Source organism: Hevea brasiliensis, chromosome 3 (assembly GCF_030052815.1).
Source record: "Hevea brasiliensis isolate MT/VB/25A 57/8 chromosome 3, ASM3005281v1, whole genome shotgun sequence".
In the NCBI taxonomy this organism is placed as follows: domain Eukaryota; kingdom Viridiplantae; phylum Streptophyta; class Magnoliopsida; order Malpighiales; family Euphorbiaceae; genus Hevea; species Hevea brasiliensis.
The window spans coordinates 108,801,949-108,824,019 of record NC_079495.1 but is presented as its reverse complement, the minus strand read 5'-3'; the positions used below and the strand labels follow the sequence as shown (position 1 = coordinate 108,824,019).

The 22,071-nt window shown below is 35.0% G+C and overlaps 2 protein-coding genes and 1 pseudogene across 4 annotated transcripts in view; 2 read left to right on the top strand and 1 right to left on the bottom strand.

Moving 5' to 3' along the window:
* The first annotated feature begins 424 nt into the window (after window positions 1-424).
* Window positions 425-6,356, top strand: LOC131178449 (disease resistance protein At4g27190-like; annotated as a pseudogene).
* LOC131178448 (uncharacterized) lies at window positions 5,929-14,803 on the top strand. Its single transcript, XM_058143414.1, has 7 exons — window positions 5,929-6,717; window positions 6,848-7,540; window positions 7,705-8,163; window positions 11,833-12,213; window positions 12,353-12,733; window positions 13,082-13,636; window positions 14,237-14,803. Exons 1-7 carry the CDS (start codon window positions 5,929-5,931, stop codon window positions 14,801-14,803), a joined length of 3,825 nt encoding a protein of 1,274 aa, XP_057999397.1.
* Window positions 14,804-18,269: 3,466 nt separating this feature from the next.
* Window positions 18,270-22,071, bottom strand: part of LOC110633486 (uncharacterized) — a 54,524-nt gene continuing 50,722 nt past the window's right edge. For all 3 annotated transcript variants that reach the window (XM_058144551.1, XM_058144550.1, XM_058144549.1), the window contains one exon: window positions 18,270-22,031. In XM_058144551.1, coding sequence (XP_058000534.1) covers window positions 18,493-21,888 — 3,396 coding nt within the window. In that variant the 5' untranslated portion in view covers window positions 21,889-22,031 and the 3' untranslated portion in view covers window positions 18,270-18,492. The remainder of the gene's footprint in view (window positions 22,032-22,071) is intronic.

The window sequence follows — 22,071 nt, the reverse complement described above, 5'->3', positions numbered from 1 at the left end:
TCATTAGTATCCTTTAACCTCCCATTCATGATTTCTACCAATATCTCAGCAATCTTCTTCTTTTTATTTTATTTTATTTTTTTTTTTTTATAATTGTAAAATGCATTAAGAAAACCCAGATTACTTGTGTCTCAGAATTCTATGATTTTGATTATCGTTTTTATTTAAATTTATAGTCAGAAATAATCTTTATTCTGTTGTGTCGTTTATTTCTGTTGTTTTATTTATTTATTTATTGTTTGCAAATTACTTAACCTTTTGGTTTCTATTTATCATTTGATTTCAAAATAGTTTTGTAGTTTATTGTGTTGTGTTAATTGTTTATTTCATTGCTCTTCTTCTCACCTCTCTTTGTTTTTATTTTCTTTGCTCATCTTTGGTGCTTACTTCCCAATCAAAAATAGTCCCTTCACAAAAGCAACAAATGGAGATTGTGAGTTCCATTGCATCCAAAGTTTTCGGGCTGTTGGTTGATCCCATTGTGCGTCAGATCAAATATGTGTTCAACTACAGTGGCAACATCCACAAACTTGAAGAAGAAGTTGAAAAGCTCACGCATGCAAAACAAAGGGTTGAGCACATTGTGGAGGAAGTTAAGCGCAATCCAGTTGAAGAAGTTGAAGCTGATGTTCTGAGGTGGTTTACTAAAGTGAATAATGTCACTGAAGATGCTACTAAAATTCTTCTTCGACATGAAGACAAAGCAAAGAGGAGTTGCTTCATGGGATTGTGTCCTAATTTGATTAGGCGCCACCAGATTAGTAGAAAAGCGAGCCAAGCTTTACCAATCGTTGTTGAAGCCCGAGAAGAAGGAAATTTTGAGAAAGTTTCCTACCGCATCACACCACAGGGCATAGGGGAAGTCAAAGGTTTTGAGGCCTTTGAATCAAGAACATCAGCTGTGGAGCAAATCATGAATGCTTTAAAGGATGCTGATGTTAATCTCATTGGAGTGTATGGAATGGGAGGCGTGGGTAAGACCACGCTAGTGAAACATATTGCTGCACAAGTCAGGGAATACGGAATCTTCAAATTGGTGGTTATGGCAACTGTAACTCACAATCCGGAATTGAAAAAAGTTCAGCAAGAAATTGCAGATTGGTTAGACTACAAATTTGATGTGGAGTCTGTTGAGGTACGAGCAGCTCGGTTGAGTGAGTGAATCAAGAGAGAAGAGAAAATTCTCATAATTCTAGATGATATTTGGGCAGCAATCAAACTGGAGGAGGTAGGAATTCCTTATGGCCTTGATCATAAAGGGAGCAAGATACTGATGACGTCTAGAAATCAATCTGTGTTGTTGGAAATGGGAGTACAAAGAGATGTCTTGCTTGAAGTTTTACACCATCAAGAAGCATTGAATCTATTTGAGAAGATTGTGGGAGATCTTAAAGATTCCAACTTACGACCTATAGCTATCGAAGTCGCAGAGAGATGCGCAGGCTTGCCCATTTTAATTGTACCAGTAGCTACGGGATTGAAAAACAAGCAAATGTTTGAATGGAACGATGCGTTGGAAGAGCTTAAAAAGTTTGATGGCAAAGGAGATGAAGCGAGAGTTTACTCGGCCCTAGAGTTGAGTTACAACTTTCTGAGAGATGAAGACAGGTCTTTGTTCCGACTTTTAGGACAACTCGCACCTCAGGGTGGGCACCTAATTGACTTGTTGAAATATAGCATGGGGTTAGGCTTGTTTAATCAACGCACCACACTAAAAGCAACAAGAGATAGACTACTTAAAGCAATCAGTGATCTTAAAATGTCTTGTTTGTTACTGGAAGGCGACAACCATGAACTAGTCAAAATGCATGATGTAGTTCACCGCTTCGCAGCCTCAATTGCATCCAAGCATCATCATGTCTTTACTGCAACATATGAAACTGAGTTGGAGGAATGGCAGAATAAATGCTTCTTTGAACAATGCACATCAATCTCCTTGCCATATTGCAAAATCCCTAAGCTTCCTGAAGTATTTGAATGCCCAAAACTCGAGTCATTTTTTATGTTTAATAATTCCTTGCTCAAAATCCCGGAGAATTTATTCAGTAGAATGGAAGAGCTCAAAGTCTTGGATTTGACGGGAATGCACTTGTCACCACTGCCTTTATCACTTCAATACCTTGAGAATCTCCAAACATTGTGTTTGGATGGCTGTGTTTTGGAAGACATTTCTGCAATCGGAGAGCTAAAACAGTTGCAAGTTCTTAGCCTCGTTCGATCTACCATTGTTCGGCTGCCAAGTGAAGTAGGGAAATTGACTCGTTTGCGACTTTTGGATTTGAGATGTCAAGGACTTGAAGTGATTTCGCCAGATGTCCTATCAAGGTTAGCCCAGTTGGAGGAATTGTACATAGGGGACGGCTTTGTCCAATGGAAGGGTGAAGGACATGATGACCCAAGAAACAATGCTAACCTGTCAGAATTGAAGCTTTTGTCAAAGCTGTCCACTTTAGAGGTACATATCATGGATGCAAATATCATGCCCAAAGATTTATTTTCTGAAAAACTGGAAAGATTTAGAGTATTCATCGGTGATGAGTGGGACTGGGACTGGCACGAGTACGAGAGATATGCTGATTACAGAAGCTTAAGAACGTTGAAACTCAAGCTTAGTAGAAGCGCTCTGTTGGAGAGGGTAAAAGTGTTGCTGATGAAAACTGAAGATTTATATTTGGACGACCTAAGGGGTTTAAGAAGTGTCCTCTATGAATTAGACGACCAAGGTTTTCCTGAGTTGAAGCATCTCCATGTTCAGAATAGCCTTGGTATTCAATATATCATAGACTGGATGATAATGGGCCATTCCACTGCTTTTCCGAGGTTGGAGTCATTATTTATTGACAATTTGCATAATTTGGAGAAGATCTATTATGGGCCTTATATGGTGGGGTCTTTAAGCAATTTAAGAAAATTAAAGGTGGGAAACTGTAATGCATTGAGGAGTCTCTTTTCATTCTCTATGTTTAAAGGCTTTGGGAAGCTTGAAGAAGTGGATGTGAGTAGTTGCGAAATTATGGAAGAGATAGTAGTTGAGGAAGGTGAAGATGATGAGGACATTAATTTGACACAAATACGATCCTTGACATTGGATAATCTACCTCAACTTACAAGCTTTTGTTCGCAAGGCCAAGAGAAGGTGTGTTCTGCATCCCAAAGAACGCAAACGGAAGCAGCAGTTGGTACAAGCTCTAAAGAAATTGTATGTGAGGACGAGATTGAAGCTCCGTTGCCACTTTTCAGCAAAAAGGTTTGGTCCACATCTTATTTCTGTTTTCCGACTTATCTTTTTTAGACATTTTATAAAAAAATTAAAAATAATTTATTTTAGATTAAAAAGTAATTTACTCTAATTCTTTCCAATATTTTATTATTTTTCATATTTTGCCATTCTTTTTTTTAATTAAAATAAAAATTATGCCTGCAGATTGGATTCCCTAATTTGGAAGATACCAAATTGTCTGGGATTAATGTGAAAATGATATGGCCTAATCAACATATAGAATCATCTCTATATACTGAAAAATTAACAACCTTGATTGTGGATGGCTGTGGGAATCTAAACTATCTATTCACATCCTCTATTGTTGGAAGTCTCGCACAACTCAAAACACTTGAGATATGTGAGTGCAAATCCATGGAAGAAGTAATAATTGCAGAAGGAGAAGGTGAAATGATGAGCAAAATGCTATTCCCTAAACTACACTGGCTGAAGCTCAAAGGTCTTCCCAGAATTGTAAGATTTTGCACAGCTAACTTAATTCAATGTCCCTCCTTGAAAGTGCTGCGGGTAGATAACTGCCCTCATCTACATGCTTTTCTCTCTACTTGCATAAGCAAAAATGTGGGAACTAGTAGCGGAGTTACACAAGCGAACGCAACTCTCTTTGATGAAAAGGTTCTAAACTATTTATCAATTCTTCCTTTGTGTCATATTTAAATTATTTATCTATTTTTTACCTCTCATATTTAAGGGTTAATCAGGCTATTATTAACACCATGAAATTTGTATTTTAGGTGTGGTTTCCTAATTTGGAGGAATTGTATATTATGCACATGCGTAAGTTGGAGATGATATGGTGTGATGAACTCCTAGCAGGTTCCTTTTCTAGATTGAAAGTGCTACAAGTACAATATGGGAAACAACTACTGAAAATTTTTCCATCAAAGTTGTTGGGTCGATTCCTTCAAAATCTAGAATTATTGGTTGTAAAGAATTGTGATTCAGTGGAAGAGGTGTTTGATCTCCGGGCATTAGTAAGAGTAAGCGAAGCACCTGTTGTGGAGCGCAGTCAATTGAGAACTTTGGACATACGGGACCTTCCAAATCTGAAGCAAGTATGGAATATGGATCCTCATGGGATTCTCTCCTTCTATAACCTACGCCTAGTGTATGCTTGGAATTGTCCAAAGTTGAAAAGCCTCTTCCCATTTTCAATAGCTCTAGGTCTACCACATCTTGAATTGCTTAACATAAATGGATGTGGGATGGAGGAAGTCGTTGCTAAGGAGGAAAGCGTAGAGGCAATTACTATTAATCCTAAGTTTGTGTTTCGTGGACTAAAGGACTTGGTCCTTAGGCAATTAGAAGAATTGAGGTGTTTTTATTCAGAAAAACACAGTTTAGAATGTACACAGCTAAAAAATTTATGTGTGTATCGCTGTAAAAAATTGAAAACTTTCAATTCAGAATCTCAAGAAATGCAAGAAATACTTATGGATGGGCAAGAGAGCCAATTGAAGATTCAAGTTCCGCAGCCCCTTTTCGCATTTAGAGAGGTACGACCACTACTTTAGAATAATTACAGTCATAGTTTATGGACAAATGAATATCATTATTGATTATATCTAGAATGAAATAGCAGTCTCCGTTTTAAGAATTTGTTGAAATTTACATATCCTTTTTAAGATTCTGCTTACACGCAAACACTACAAATTATTAACTTTTTCTAACAGCTGATGTGGCATAATTTTGCCGCAAATTTAAAATTAAAAAATTCAAAGGATTTAATGGTAGACAATTACCTGTTGTCATCATTATTATTTTAATTTACAAGTTTAATTGAATTGTTGATATGACAAATGAGAAACTTATGACATGTATTCCAAAATAATTAAATAATTAATTAATTGATTGAAAAGTTGATTGTTCGGTGCATGATTTCATTGCACAATTTGCCCTTGAATGAATACCAATTTCCTTATTGGCAAAAAAAAGAATACCAATTTCCTTGTCTGCTAAAAAAAAAAAACTTTTTTGCTTTATTTTATTTTTCAAAGGATGATTGTTATTTATTTTTTTTAATATTATAATATTATGTTATATAATCTAGCACTTTGAGGTTTATGTTTTTTTTTTTTTTTTTTGGATCTGTAAATTTTCTGAAAGAATTTGGTATAATACTTTAATGTCTCCTGATTTTTATTTCTTTAAATAATTGAATTTAGTAATACTTATATTTATTATTGAATTCTTTTATCAATGTATTATTGTTAGCCCCTAATGAAATTTATCCAGTATTTGGAACAGAACATTGTTTGAGGCTATCAAAGTAATAGATTCTTTATCACAATCATGTAGGGTCTATTTCTCTGACCTCAAGGAAGACCTTTGAGAAATTACTGCTCAGAGAGTATGTTATAATTTCTCTGTAAAATTGAAAAACTACATGAGAATTAAATGGTTTTGTTTCCTCATTAGCTTTCTTTCATTAGGGAAATTGTTCAGTGCGTGATTTCATTGCACAGTTTGCCCTTGAATGAATGCCTTTTGCTTTATTTTTTGTTTTTCAGTTACGATCACAAGTATAGTCAACTTGGAACATCAATATAATTTGCATAAATGGAACATCAATTTCTACATTTTTTTTGAATGATTTACAGATTGTTGGCAATTTGGAGCAATTAGCGCTAAACAACGAGGACATTGCAATGATACAGCAAAGCCGCTTTCCAATACATCTCTTTTTCAAACTAAAAATTCTCCTTCTGCAAAACTTTTATGATGCTTCAGTGAATTTGCCTTTTAATATTCTTCCAAAATTCCCAAATTTTGAAAAGCTTGTTTTAGGCGGCTATTATTTCAGAGAGTTATTCCCACATGGTGTTGTTGGTGAGGATGCAGGGGTTCTCTTGCAGTCGCAGATACGATTCTTAAAGTTGGATTTCCTTCCTAATATAAGGCATATATGGAATCAAGATTGCCAACCTGTCCCATTTCTTCAAAATCTTGAAACCCTTGAAATATGGAGTTGCCATCGTTTGACTAATTTGGCACCATCCTCTGCAACTTTCAAAAATCTTACGACTCTGGATGTGTGGAATTGTCAAGGATTGTTGAGCTTAATATCATCTTCTACTGCTAAAAGTATGGTCAATCTCACCAAAATGATCGTAGGAGAAAGCCGTAAGATGGAAGAAATTGTGTCAAACGACAGAAATGATTCCCAATCCCAAAGTGAGATTGTTTTGTGCAGATTAAGAACTTTGAAACTTCTCTGCTTAAAAAGCCTCTCAAGCTTTTGCTCATCAGCGAATTGCACGTTAAAATTTCCGTCCTTGGAAGAATTAATTGTGACACAGTGCCCCAGAATGAAGATTTTTTCTCAAGGAGCCATAAGCGCACCAAAGTTAAAGAGAGTAAATTTGGCAGAAGAAAGAGATAAATGGCGTTGGATTGGAAACCTTAATTCCACTATAATACAATTGTATACAGAAAAGGTTAGTTCAATATAATCTCTCCATCTCCTAATTCCTAAATTTTGTGTGCCCCATTTTCTTGTAGAGAACAGCTAGATAATCGAATTAATATTTGCTTGTATAATCACTATTCATTTATTTGCTTTGGTAGGTTGGATTCAGTGGCCTACAACATTTGGAACTCTCTGAATTTCCTGAACTAAAAGCGGTATGGCAACATAAACTTCCATTCAACTTCTTCTACAATTTGAGTAGGCTGGTTGTAGACGAATGTATGTTTTCCTCTAGTTCTGTTCCCTCTGGTCTGCTACCATTTTTGAATAATCTGGATGAGCTTGAGGTAAGAAATTGCAATTTTGTGGAAGAAGTTTTTGCTATGGAACGGGGAAATGCCAACAGAGTTGTTGGGCATTTGTCCAAGTTAAATGAGTTGAACTTGATAAATCTTCCAATGTTGAGGCGTGTCTGGATCGAGGAACCTAACGGAATTTTGGACCTCAGAAACCTTAAACAGCTGAAAATCCACAATTGTAGCAGCTTGAGAAATATATTTAGTCCTACCATCTGCTGTGGACTTGAGCAACTCCGAGTGGTAGAAGTGACAAGTTGTGCTACGGTTGAAGAAATCATCACAGAAGGCTCTATTGACGAGATCATATTTCCTTTACTTAACTCCATTACTCTCGAGTCTTTGCCCAGATTAATCAATTTCAAATCTGGAAGAGGTATCGTGCATTTTCCATCTCTAAAAGAGATTACTATAGCTGATTGCCCAACCACATTCAGTTGTTCATTTTTTAAGAAAGCAGGCCCAAATGCAACCGATGGAAATTTTGAGCCAAAGGTTGGTAGTTTATTTTTAGATTGTTAAAAACTTAATTCACTTCAAGGATCCTTTAATTTGTATCATAATAAATATTAGTTAATTTTACTCATAACCCATTCGAATACCATAATTTGAAAATATGTAAAATAGCCAAAAACTGTAACAATATATTTACTTTTCAGGTATTTTTTCCTAATTTGGAGGAACTGAAACCGATTATGGTCGAGATGATATGGCATGCTCAACCGTTGGAAATGTTTTCTTATGCTCAGAATTTAAGTACGCTGACTGTGGATGGCTGTGGCAATCTAAAATATCTATCATCATCATCAAGTGTCGTGCATCTGAAAAGACTTAAGATATGCAATTGCAAGATGATGGAAGAAGTCATGGTCAGGGAAGGACTGGAAGAAGAAATAATGAGTAAGACAATACTCCATCAACTTGAGTTCCTTGCGCTCAAAGATTTGCCAAAACTCACACGATTCTGTACAAGTGATTTAGTTGAATGCCATACCTTGGAAAAGCTGTGCATACAAAATTGCCCTGAAATGAGGACATTTGACTCCAATTCTGCAACTTCAAACATGGCATTCAGCAGTAAACTTGACATTGTAAACTCTGCTCTCTTCAATGACAAGGTACAGAGTCTCTTCCCATTTCAATTTTTCTCTTCTAACGTGTAGCTTTTTATTTTAAAGATGACAAACTTGGCTTTTTTTTTTTTTTTAACAATATCTTCTAGTTAATTCTTCCCCTCTGTTAAGACTCCAGGTTCTTGTGGGTTGACAAAGGCTTTTGGGCCGAGAGAGAGAGAGAGAGAGAGAGAGAACTATCTGACCTAGTACTAAGCATGACCACACACACATTTTCAAGTAACTATGGCATAATGTGATAGCTACTTACTTTGTAACGTATTTAAAAGCTACCAAAATTTGTGTTTATGTGTGTAGTTTCTATAGAGATCAAGTTCACGAAACTCTTAATATTCTATAAAAGAAATTAACTTCTACCCTAAAATTAGACGTTTTACCCTGTTAAAAAACAAGCACAAGATTCACACAAATGCACAAGCATCTGTCGGCCCCATTACATTTTGTGGTGGGTTTGCCTTATGGCTCTTAGTTCAGGGACCTTTGCTTTGGAAGCATGACATGTGTTCTGTTTTCATGTGCATGACGGCAGCTGTTAGTCTACTTGTTATTTGATTGTGTAGGTGGATTCACTTTGTTTGGTTGCTTTATTTTTTTTGGTGACAGGTTTTTTCGTTTTTATCATGCCACTTTTCTTTCATGTCACATGGGTTTTGTACTTTCTTATTTTTCCCAACTCAATAGTATATATTTTGTTTTGTTTTATACTATAACCATTAAAAAACAAATTAGGATTAGCAATCGACTGAATCAGTTGCTAATCTATTAAAATTTATTGTTAATCGATTTAATAACTAATTCAGCTAGTTGCAATGATGCTAATTATAACTAGTAATAGGAAATCGAATAGGTTGCTAAATTAATTAAATTTTTTTAAAAAAAACTTTTTATAAAAATTATTGGTTGCTGTTAGCAAATAAAATATAATCAATTGTAAAAATTCTAGTGTATTTAATTGTGTGATTTTGTAACTATTTTATAAATCGATTGCTATTAACAACTGAAAAGTTCAGTTGTTAATTTAAAAAATTTATAAAAAAATTAAATTTCCAAATAATAAATAAAAATTTAAATAAACAAATTTTTTCAAAAAAATTACTAAAATAATAAATTATTAATGAAAAACTATTATTAAAAAATTAATATAAAAATATTATAAAAAAATTACTAATAATAACTATTAACAAAAACATTAACAAAAAGTTATATTAAAAAGATTTTTATAAGACAAATTACTAAAAAAATTATTATGCATATTATAACAAAAAAATTACTAAAAATTAATACTATAAATAATTTATTAATAAAAAAATATATTTGCACAAAAATATTTATTTTATTTTCAAGAAAAAATAAATTAAATAAAAAAGATGAAAAAAGAAAAAAGATGAGAAAGAAAATAAATGAGAAAAAAATGATAAAAAAGAAAATAGATGAGAAAAAAAAGATGATAATGAAGAAAATATATGAGAAAGAAAACGAAGAAAACAGATGAGAAAAAAATGATAAAGAACTAGATAAAAAAAAGATAAAGAAAAAATATATTAGAAAGAAAAAAAAATAATGAATAAAATAAAAGAATATAAAAAGAAAACGAGAGAAAAAAGAAGGAAGAGAAAAAAAAATAATTAGTGGGAAAATAAAATAAGTAGTAGAGAAGAGAAATGAGTAATGGTTTGTATAAGTGAATTAGCAATCAATTTTAATAATTAATTATCGATTGCTAATTTCTTTTAAAAATTGAGCAAAAATTTTTGAGGGGGAAATTTATTGTTAGCAATCGATTTGCAGATCAATTGCAAATAAAAAAAAAACATTGGGTGAAAATTTTTAAGGGGGAAATTTAGCAATCAATTTGCAATTGATTGCAAATTGATTCTAAATTTAAGTCGGTTATAAAAAAGAATCGGTTACAAATTTGGAGTCTTTTCAAAAAAAGCTTAAAATTTTGCAATAGATTTTAGGAACCGATTACAAATGGGTTGTCAAATTTTGGAGTTAATTAAAATAATTATTTAATTTAGCAATCGATTTCTTAATTAGTTATTGATTATGTATTTAAGTTTTTTTTAATATCGACTAATAATTGATTTAGCATCCAATTATTAATCAGTTATAAATAATAATCGATTATTGAATTGGTTGCTAAATTTTTAAAATTAACTAATTTATTAAAAAAAATCTTAAATCACAAATCAGTTAAAAAATTAGTTATTAATAGTAATCGATTTTAGTTGGTTGCAAAACTTTTTTTTTTTTTTTTAATATACGCTTTTAGTATTTAAGGCTTTCTCTCTCTTATTTTATATAAGAGAAATTCTCTAAAAAGAAACCCTTTTCTTTTTTGAGACTTCAGGCCTTTCTCTTGTTAGTAGTAGCTCTTGCCCTTACGAGGTAGAGTGGTGTGGTTCTCCATCCCTCCTCCTGGTTGTGGGTTGCTCTCCTCCACTTCTAGGAGACTGTAGATAGTTTCTTGGTTCATGGTTCTTGGCAGATTGGAGCTTCAACGGAGAGAGAAACCTGTCTTAATCAGCCTTCCTTTTTAGTAGCTTTTAGATTTTTCTTTCTCCACAAGAGTGGTTCAATGGACATGATTTATGTCCTGCGTGGGGCTGGCTTGCTACATTGCAATGGACGTCTGTTTGTGCAGAGAGGTTGCATGCACTTCTTCTAGCCTCCCTCATCTTTAGTGAAGAATGGATTGCTTGCTGTGATGTTTGACCTTTGGTTGTGTTTTTGGGTTTTATTTTTTGGGTTAGTGTCTCCGGTGACGTTACTATTTAAATATAAAATAATAATTACTTAAATATAATATTTGAATGGATGACTATTTTAATAATAAAATAAAATTTGAGAGATTTAATCATCTGAAATTAAAAGGAAAGCAAAGAAATTAATGGTCAATTTGGGTTAGGGACCATTCTTTTAAAGTATCAAAACTTAGAAACTAAATTATTTTTAATAAAAAAATATAGGGATTGAGCTATGATTTTTAACATATTTTAATTATTTTTCTCTTTTATATTTATCACTTTTCCTTTTTAAGTGGAAATATATATCATATGCTTTTGGAAATGTGATAAAAATTTCTAGTCAGTTAATAGTTCTACGTATATTCTTATTGAAAATTAATTATATTTAATTGGTATAAAATTAACGTGACCACTGCAAATGTATTTTATTTAATTATTTATGTATTATACGACAAAAACTCTGATATTGTACCAAATTCTTATCTCAATATTTCTAAAATCAATATTGTCTAATATTTAATATGTTATTTATAATTTTAGACTTATGTTTATGAGATTTTTTAATGCAAAAAAAAAATATATCTTTATATTTTTAAAATATTTTATTTTTACCTAGTTTGACTTGGTCTAATGACTGACAACATATCAGTCGAATATTAGTTTAAGTTTTTACTTTCTCAATTTCCTATTAAAAAAATTTATTTTTATAATTATTTAGATATTCAATAACAATTTTCTATGAAAGTAAAGTGATTGAATTCAAAAACTACAATTATTTTTGATTCGTTGGACGCTATTACAGTAATTCAACTGCTAACTGAAAGTCCAACCAAACAAGTGATAATGTGTAGTGTACTGTGATGCTCAACAGTTGAAGGACCTGAGACTCTAGTTTTCACTGCAGGTATCTTTTCCTAATTTGACCACCCTGATTGTGGATGGATGTGATAATTTGAAAATTTTATTATCACTCTCAAGTGTTGTGCATTTGAAAAGGCTTAAGATATGCAATTGTAAGATGATGGAAGAAGTGATGGTCAAGGAAGGAGTGGAAGAAGAAATAATGAGTAAGATGTTACTCCATCAACTAGAGTCCCTAGAGCTCATGGATCTTCCAAAACTCACGCGATTCTGCACAAGTAATTTAGTTGAATGTCCTGTCTTGAAACATCTGCGTATACAAAATTGCCCTCAAATGAGGACCTTTGTCTCCAATTATACGACTTCAAATATGGCATCCAGCCGTGAATTTGGCATTATAAACTCTGCTCTCTTCGATGAAAAGGTATGCAGTCTTTTTTCACCTGAATAATAGTTTCCGTTGTTATCCACAATCGTTAATTGTTCCTTCTTTAGGATTGCTGTTGTACAGAGGAGAGTATCATGTCTAGTTTATTCGCAGTGACTATTGATTTTTGATACAGGTTGCATTCCCCAACTTGGAGCAATTGGAGATTCTCAACATGGATAATTTGAAAAATTTATTATCACTCTCAAGTGTTGTGCATTTGAAAAGGCTTCAGATATGCAATTGTAAGATGATGGAAGAAGTGATGGTCAAAGAAGGATTGGAAGAAGAAATAATGAGTAAGATGTTACTCCATCAACTAGAGTCCCTAGAGCTCATGGATCTTCCAAAACTCACGCGATTCTGCACAAGTAATTTAGTTGAATGTCCTGTCTTGAAACATCTGCGCATACAAAATTGCCCTCAAATGAGGACCTTTGTCTCCAATTATACGACTTCAAATATGGCATCCAGCAGTGAACTTGACATTACAAATTCTGCTCTCTTCGATGAAAAGGTATGCAGTCTTTTTTCACCTGAATAATAGTTTACGTTGTTATCCACAATCGTTAATTGTTCCTTCTTTAGGATTGCTGTTGTAATTGGCCTAAATTTCAATATTTGATTAAAAAATAATTTTTACTTGTAAATTGTATATTTCAAATTTGAACAATGTTGGATGGTCTAAATCCAATGCTATGTTAGCTTTAAGGGGTCAGCAATCCGCTGTTGGATGTGAGTCAAAATGAAATTATCATGTCTATTTTTTTTTATAAGCAAAAAATTTATTGAAATAGAGAAAGAAATAAACAGAGGAGAGTATCATGTCAAGTTTATTCACAGTGACTATTGATTTTTGATACAGGTTGCATTCCCCAACTTGGAGCAATTGGAGATTCACAACATGGATAATTTGAAGATGATATGGCACAATAAACTCCATTCAGATTCCTTTTGCAAAATAATCGCACTTGCTGTGGAAAACTGTGAAGAACTAATTAAAATTTTTTCATCCACGTTGTTGAGAGGCCTCCGCAATCTTCAACGTCTGGTCATACGTAATTGCGATTTACTGCAAGAGGTGTTTGATCTCCAAGGGCTAATAAAAATGAAAGAATCAGTAGCCATTCAATTGAGAACTCTAAACATAGAAGTCCTTCCAAATTCGAAGCATGTATGGAATGAGGATCCTCTGGGACTTGTCTTGTTTGATAACCTAAGTTCAGTGAGTGTTTGGAATTGTCCAAATCTAAAAATTATTTTCCCAGCTTCAATAGCTAAAAATCTGCTACAACTCAAAAGACTGCATATAATCAGTTCTGGGGTGGAGGAAATTGTTCAGAATCTGAACTGGGTAGAAACAAATATGGAGAACCAACCTATGGTTAAAGTTCTGCAGCCACATTTCTCCTTTAGAAAGGTATGAGCTCAATCTTTGTGTCAAGCTTAAAATCTATTTTTTGTATTATCTTAAAAAAATTTGATATTATGTTGTGTATAAGTAATATCTTCTCATATATAAAATTTTAAGAATGAAACTTATTATATACTAAAACTAAAAAGAGCATTAAATTTATTTTACATAGAAAGCATTGCCATTGAATTTGTTTTCCACACCTCAAAGTGAAAAAAAGAAAATAATATGTTTATATTCCTTTTAATACACTATTTGTAAATTTAGCTAAGATTGTGTTTTTATATATATAAGTTTAAAAAATATAGCACTTAATTTTTTTTTGTTATTTTGAAAAGAATATATATAATAAACTTATTGTATAGAATTAATTAAGTTCAAAGAATAAATTTATTTAGAATTAAGTTACAATATGTTCATAATAACAAAATTGATTTTGGAGCCAAATTAAATATCAATTTTACTAGATGATTATATGATTGCATACATTGAAAATAAAAATGCTTGATAATGAGTCGATTATGTAATTTTTTTTAAACATGATATGGCACTTATAGTTTGGGTAATCTTCTTGCTTTGACGGATATGTGGAACCATGACTCGCAGCTGGACCAAGCTCTTCAGTCTCTTGAAGTTCTTGCCGTTTGGTATTGTGACAATTTGATTACTTTAGCACCATCCTCTGCTTCTTTTCAAAATCTGACGACTTTGGAGGTGTGGATGTGCAATGGATTAGTTAGTTTGGTAACATCGTCAACAGCAAAAAGTCTGGTACAACTCACAAAAATGAGTATAGCAGCATGTGACAGATTGAAAGAAATAGTTGCAAATGAGGGAAATGAATCGAAAGAGGATATCATCTTTAGCAAATTAGGAGAACTGGGACTTAGATATTTGCCAAGCCTCGTCAGTTTTTGCTCAGCAGAGCACAGCTTCAAATTCCCCTCTTTAACAGAAGTATTTATCGAGAAATGCCCCAAGATGCAGATTTTCTCAAAAGGAGTCTTAAGCACACCAAGACTCCTCGTTGTACAACATGATGAACAAGGGTGTTGGAAAGGCAATCTGAATGACACTGTACAACAATTGTTTGCAGAAATGGTACGTATGTGTTGGTTAACCAAATTCCCTTTTCTCCTAAACCATAGAATTGAAATCATCACTCAATTCTGATGTATTCTCTTCTTGATCCTAACTTTGTTGTCCCTAAATTTCTTGGATATGTACAGAATGCCAAGGAAGATCTATGTAGCACGGAAACGGAAAAGCAGACATGGGAAAACGCGGAAACGGACACGGGGAAACAGCATTTTAAAAAACATAGGAAACGGAAACGTGGGGGAAACGTGTAAATATAAAAAATATAGGGGTATATTTATAAATAAATAAATAAATAAATATATATATATCATGAAAGATGTTTAATAATAAATAAAGTTCAAATCAACATTTAAATTCAACTATAAAAATACATATTTAGAAGTTTCATACTTATAAGAAATAAATATTAACTACAACATTTTCAAATATTAAAAAAGAAAAGATAATGAAATTTATAACATTTCCTCAACTTCACTGTCTTTCTCATTCTCCTTCTCCATGCTTGTAGTTGCATTTTCATCAAACAAAAAAGACTCTAACTCTGGTTCATCCAATGAAAAGTTGGCAAATTCAAGAACTCCCACATCTTCCATGCTCCCAAATTGATCACCACCAACATTCCACAATTTTGTCTTCTCATCATAATATTGGGAGGAGTTTCTCGACAGAAGACGAAGATTATTATGAAAAAAAACCAAGTCCTCTGCACGTTTTGGAGTTAATTTATTCCTTCTGCATGAATGAAGGAATAAATACTCCAATTTCTTTCACAACAAGAGGAGGAAGTAGGTTGTCCAAGCACTTTAAAAGCCAACCTTTGAAGTAAAGGTGCATTAGAACCAAAACATGCCCACCATTTCCTAGGATCTGTAACATACATACTTCCAATAGAATCAGGATCAGCAAAAGGTCCACTTTTCAAAGAAAAATTTGCAAATTCTTCATTTGCTCTAATTCGCTCATCTTCATTAGGAAAAATCCTCCTAAAGCATTTAATTCTCTCAGTTGATACTTCTCCATCCATATGAGGAGGCGCTCTACCTTCTTCCTCTTGAAGCCATTTTTCACTATAAAATCTTCAAAAATAAGAAAATAAATTCAGAAAATAATAAAAAAAAATTAGAACAAGAAGATGAGTATGTAAGTTAGAAATTTACCTTGGATTTAACGAATGGGCTAAACAATGAAGAGGAGTATTGCTCTTTGCCCAACGATCAACATGAATTCGATGAACCACATAATAAAAAGGAGAAAACCTATCTGCTTGCTTTCCTTAATGATAAAAAATAACTTGCTTCACATTTTCAATCATAGAATCCCACAACTCATAAACCAAATGAAGGCATGATTTGTCTGTGTCACAAACTCTGATCATGTCATAAATGGGCCCAGTAAAAGCAATGATGTAATCAACCTTTTCCCACCAATCCATCATCTGCTGAAGCTGAAATAAGGCCAACGCTCTTTGTAATTGATTCATATGTAGATTGTGGAAGGGCTTTCTTATTCATATTGGGATTATTTGTGCAAGGTGTTGTTTCCTTCTGAGATTTTAAATGGTGAACGGACCATATTGTTCCCATTTTATTATTCCTAAAAGCAGTCTGTATTTGGTAAAGTTTGAATTCAGATAATCGTGTTTAATATCCATGAATACACTAATTAGTTAAATTTAGTGTCTGCATTGCCTTTACGAGATATTATGTGTATGAGGATTGTAAGGCTAATGGTCTAATGTGTTTGGATATTGTAAATTAGAACCATCTTAAAGCAAATTCGACTTCATTAATTTGCTTTGGACTTTTTAATTAATGAATGTTGATTGATTTTGATCAACATGCATGGAGGCAGCTGATATACTTTTGAAGATGAAGCACCATGTCGGTAAGAATAATATGGATCCAATGAATATAGGTGTCCAACGCAGTACTAACAGAACTAGATGCTGCTGCAGGTGGCAATTCGCTTCTACCACCAACATTGTAAGTCTGAAACTCTCTGTGAGTTAAATAGAAGGGATCAGCAAGAATGATTCTCTATGCAAAGGAATAGTATCACTGCATAGAGGTGCTTGCTGTCTGAGAAGGTGCTCTATTTCCAAATCCCTCGTGTGCCGTTGTGCGGGTCTAGAAGATCATAGGTACGATACTCCTTTTCACTCATGTATAAATCACGAGGAGCTTCCTCTCTCAGTGTTCATATCACCTCCGTGGGCCCAATACGCCGATCAATTTCATGAGAGACTGCAGGATAACTCCGACCATCACCACTGACTTGGCAAAGGTTTCCCACTTCCCTATCCTGAATTGATGGGGAATGGACAGGCACTGCATCTGATAGCACTGAGAGGAACACGGCAGGTCGGAAAAGTTCACTGACCTTCCTAATCTGAAAGGGAAAATTGGAATATATATATATATGACTACTAAATTACAGAAGTACACAACCACCAAACAACAAATAAAACCAGTAATTCTCACTTTTTGAGCTGTAAGTTCTATTTTGAATTTTTTCCTTTTATCATAATTGTCCTTTATGGCCTTCTTGAAAACACTGAGGGAGTGGAAAACAATCCTTATGGATACTGAACCTCACCTGAACTTCAAAATTATCAGTGTGCAAATCTGACTAAATTGGTGAAGAAACTTATAATTATTACCAAGAGAATTTAGGCTGGATATGATAAAACTTAACCTGAACTGGGAAGGACCTACCGAAAGCCTTTGGCTCCAATCTCATCCTGTCAGAAGATGTTGCTCTGTAGATTCCATACAAAAGTTTGAGATCAAAATCATACAGGAAAAGCTTAAGTCCAGGTTTCAGTAGCATCCAGAGCCCACTGCTACATTTAACTCAGCCATAGACCATAGCACAGTCTGGTTAATGTACCTAGTACCAACTACCAAGCCAGGTATATTGCTTGGTAGAAAGTGACTAGGGCTAGGTTCAGGCCAGATACTTCGTCACACAGTACCAAGATCACATGGCTTGACGACAAGTCAGCTTAAGAACTCCCAGTGAGTTACAAAGTAAAAAATGCCTAACACTTACATCTTCCTAAAAGAAGCATAATTTCAGTGAAAGTTCCCAAGGAGTTAAATAATTCTATATTCACGGCAACAAAATGAATATACATCTCAAACAGTGAATAAAAGGTGAACATTGGAAAACAAATCTGTTCTCTTAATCAAATATCTCCATACAAGAGGAACTAGCTCAACCTAAGCCACACAAGCCACTAGCACACCAAAAGAAACAAGGGTGGCTTTGATCTTCGCTCGCTCCTGGGCAATCTCGTACTCGTGTAGCCGGGTCAGGTTGAATAAAAGGAGGGGAAGAAAAAAATTTGGGGCATTCCGAGAATCGAACTCGGGACCCCTAGCACCCAAAACGAGAATCACACCACTAGACCAAATGCCCACGTCCATGTATTTATCTAATATTTAATATTAAGGCATTTCCTACGAAATTTTTTTCTTAGCATTGCAAAAACTCTTAAAGAGGATAAAGGTAATGCATTATGAAATAAACACTTCAATTCTATCATAAGAAATAAATGCTTATTTTACCAAATGAGATAATGTTAACATAATTAAATTCTAAAGATCAAATAAAAATAGATTTAAAAAAAAAAAAATCAATGGTTGAGAAGAAAAACCCATATTGCCAAAGTTTCTACAAACTTCATTCCGCTTATAACAGGGAACAATTTCATAGCATTCCACAAAGATCAGTAAGCAACCTACCTACAATATGACCGCTTAATCTACCAAAATTACAGAACCAGGAATTGATGAAGGAGCAAGCTCCCAATAGCCTTTCAGGAAACTATTGTTCTTTCCCACAACCTGGGAAGCTAAACACTGATGAGAAAATCTACCAAACTCAGCCCGTGGCATGTCAATTATACTGCGTTTTGATCTTCTTGGTGCCGTGTAAAATGATGCAGATCCATTAACGGGTATCAAAACTACAGCTTTCACACCCCCCTCATTTTCTTCTACCACTTCAACAAAGTCGCATTCCCTTGCATCCTGGTCTGAAAACGTTAATTCAGCATTCCAGATCTTATATATTGCCCAAATCTCCCCTTGTCTAGGGTAAATTTCGCATTTGTTCTTCCCAATTGGCTTCGCTTTCACCTGATGAGAAAATGCAGTGACAGGAAGCACTATGCATTTATTTTTAACTTTAAATGTCCCGCAAACAGTCGGCATGTCTTTTTGGAGTGGGCAGGCTTCAAGCATTGCCACATGCAATTTGAACCCATTAGTGGATTCAATCTTCTTAACCTGAGCATAATCCCTGGGTAAACCATCCTTATCACTGTGCAGTGCCCATACCTGGTCCGGTTGAAATTTATCCTTGGACTTTTCGCTCTTGAAATCATAGTGCTCTACTTCTATAACCTTACAACCTGAAGACTCCTGACCTTTCGTGGGACTGACTAAACTTCCATTCTTCACATGGAAATGCATTTTATTATCAGGCTGACATGAGGAAGCACCTGGTTGCCCGTGTCTTCCATCTTTGTTTGTTGAATTATGCTTGTCAGCGTCTTCTGCTGTAGACTGACTTGCATTTACTGGAGTACTTCCCTTGCTTAAATCTCTAGGAGATCTTCTAGGTGTCCAGGCCCCTGCTGTAAATTTTACCTTCTCCAATTTCTTATGGGTTGCGCTCCTCTCAGTATCCTGAGAAGAAGTACGGATTCCTTCAGGTTGAGTTAGCTTGCCATGACTAGCAACTTTGTTACCATCCTCATCTTTTGCCCGTTGACCTGCATCAATATGACTGTCATCCCTACATGTCCCAGTTGATTCTCCTGCAGATCTTGCATGTCTTGAAGTTCCTTTTTCAGGACCACTCTTGAGATTCTTAGGAGTGCAAACCTTCTCAGAGCGCTTTATAGGTTCCGCTTCAGCATCCAGCTTCTCCTTTCCAACCTTCACATCACCAAGTTCAACGAGGTTGTAAAGATTACTAGGCAGTGCAGCAGTATCAAGTTCAAAAGACCCTGCAGGGGCACCTTCTCCTTCCTGACCAGTCATTCTGAATGAAGGAATTCGGTGGGAAAATCTATACAGTTCACTTGGTCGTATGCAAAATGATAGAACACCATTACAGTCAACTTGCTGATAAATACTAACAAATCCCTTCACTTTACCCAAATAAGCAACCCCAATGCCAACATCCTCCCTAAAATCCGTCACAACTTCCACAAATTCAAATTGGTACGGTGGCCTATGCTTTTCTGGTTCAGAACTCCATTTAATGTCCCAATCCTTAAAGAGTGCCCATACTTCCCCCTTCTTAGGATATATCAAGTAAGTGCCTTTGCGGGCAGCATTCATGCAATGCATTTGGTGAGAGAACATTTGACAATCTACAGTTTCAGTGTTTCCATTTTCATACCTACCACAACCAACAGGCAAATCCTCATCATGCCATTGTTGCTCAGCTTTGTTATGTGAGATTGCCTCTAGCCAAGTTATCTGCAGCTTGAACCCAGGTGTGAGCACTTTCTTGACCCGAGCATAAAATCTGGGCAGGCCATCAACTGAGTCATAAATAGCCCATACTTGATTAACAGCAAAAGAGCTCTCTGCCCTATCTTTCTCAAAGTTACTGAAATCTGGATCAGGATATTCAAAGATCTCTGATTTTGGTGCTTCATCTGAATTTAACTTTGATGTGTCAATTTTCGGATTTTCATCACCGTTCTCCAACTTTGTACCAGCCTTCTCTGACATGGACGCTTCATCTACTGTAGCGTCAAAATCTCCAGTTTTGCTTTTCTTGTTCGATGATCTTTCTTCGAGACTGGAACTTGCTTTTTGTTTGACCACTTTGTTGTTTCTATTCAACACAGCAGCAGCAAAACCAGCTGGAATATCTCTTGGTACTCCACCATCTGCACTTGCTTTTATCTCCCCATCATCCACACCAGATGAACTGCCACCCCTAGATCTTTTTGGAAGAGGGGCAACAAAATCATCATCCCTCAAATTTTCCTTGTAAGAAATGTGCTGCTTTTGCCTTGAAGATCTCCTAGATGGATGGCTGTCACTGGGTCTAGAATTCTGTGCAGAAAGATCACCATCATTTTCGTCAACAACGATGTTTTCTTCAGTGCCACCATTGCTGCTTTTGTCAAAATTCTTACTGGATTCTGCTACTGACTTCCTCCGTCTCTTGCTACTTGCAATACTTCCTGGCACCTTAGATTTTGTTGCATCTGGCTTCGACACTGGCACACCTCCTATCCCAGCTTCCACATCCACATGCCCATTCAATTTCTCATGTGGTTTAGAACCCTCACTGATTCCAGCAGCATTTTCTGCCTTTGACTCTTTCGGTTTAGAACTACCACAAACATCTGCAGCTCTTCCTACCTTAGGCATCAGTTCTGACCCTGAAAACCCATGCAGAAAGCTCATACCAGATGGCTTCCCTGCATTATTTTCTGGTGCAACTTTAGAAGGACCTTGATTTGGAACTCTTTTCTCATTGAGGAACTGACTCCAGGAAGATCCAGGTGATGTACCCAAATCATTAGCAATAAAAGGCTGCTGACAATTTTGACACCGTAACATTTTATTTAGAAATTCTCTGTAGTATTGGTACTTCACGGTGCAAGAGGGACAGTGTGTCCAGAATGTTGTCTGTTGTGGCTGCTGATAAGTATGTGAACTCATGTACTGCGAATGAGGCGTATTAGCGAACTTGTTTGCAGCACCATGCTGCTTCTTGGCATAAGAGTTTTTATTTGACTGATCAGTTGCTGACTTTGGTGCAACAGATCTCAGTGAACCTCTGCACTTCATGTCATACAACGAAAGTTTGGTTGGGTCTGTAAGCACCCTATTTGCTTCACCAATCAGCTTGAAAGCAGCCTCTGCACCTGCAAACTTATTCTTGTCAGGATGAAGAGAGAGAGCAAGCTTTCTGAATTGCTTCCTGACAACAGACTCATCTGAAAACTGCTCAATCTGGAGAACTCCATACCAATCCATTTCTGATCCATTTAGTTTGTTTTGTGCAGAAAAATGAACCTCACAAACCATTAATAATTGAGAAATATTATCAAGGTCACGATAGAGTTGCCGTGCTTTCAGTGCAATCCGGCGTGCCCCAACAAAATCCCCATTTTGCATTTTCTTTTCCGCAATTTCTTTTGCTCTAATGGCCTCCTCTTTATTGCATTCCACTGACAGTTGAAACCCAATAATACCCAATGAGATGGCAACTTTTCTTCCCTTGTCTCACCAGAGTCCAACTCTCATCAAATATCTTCACACTGCAGCAACATAAGAAATGCATTTTAGCCCAAACTTCTA

Coding starts and splice junctions, on each gene's coding strand:
- LOC131178448 (XM_058143414.1), top strand. CDS start 5,929: ATGATACAGCAAAGCCGCTTTCCAATACATCTCTTTTTCAAACTAAAA. Junction 6,718..6,847: donor TACAATTGTATACAGAAAAG/GTTAGTTCAATA, acceptor TTGCTTTGGTAG/GTTGGATTCAGTGGCCTACA. Junction 7,541..7,704: donor ATGGAAATTTTGAGCCAAAG/GTTGGTAGTTTA, acceptor TTTACTTTTCAG/GTATTTTTTCCTAATTTGGA.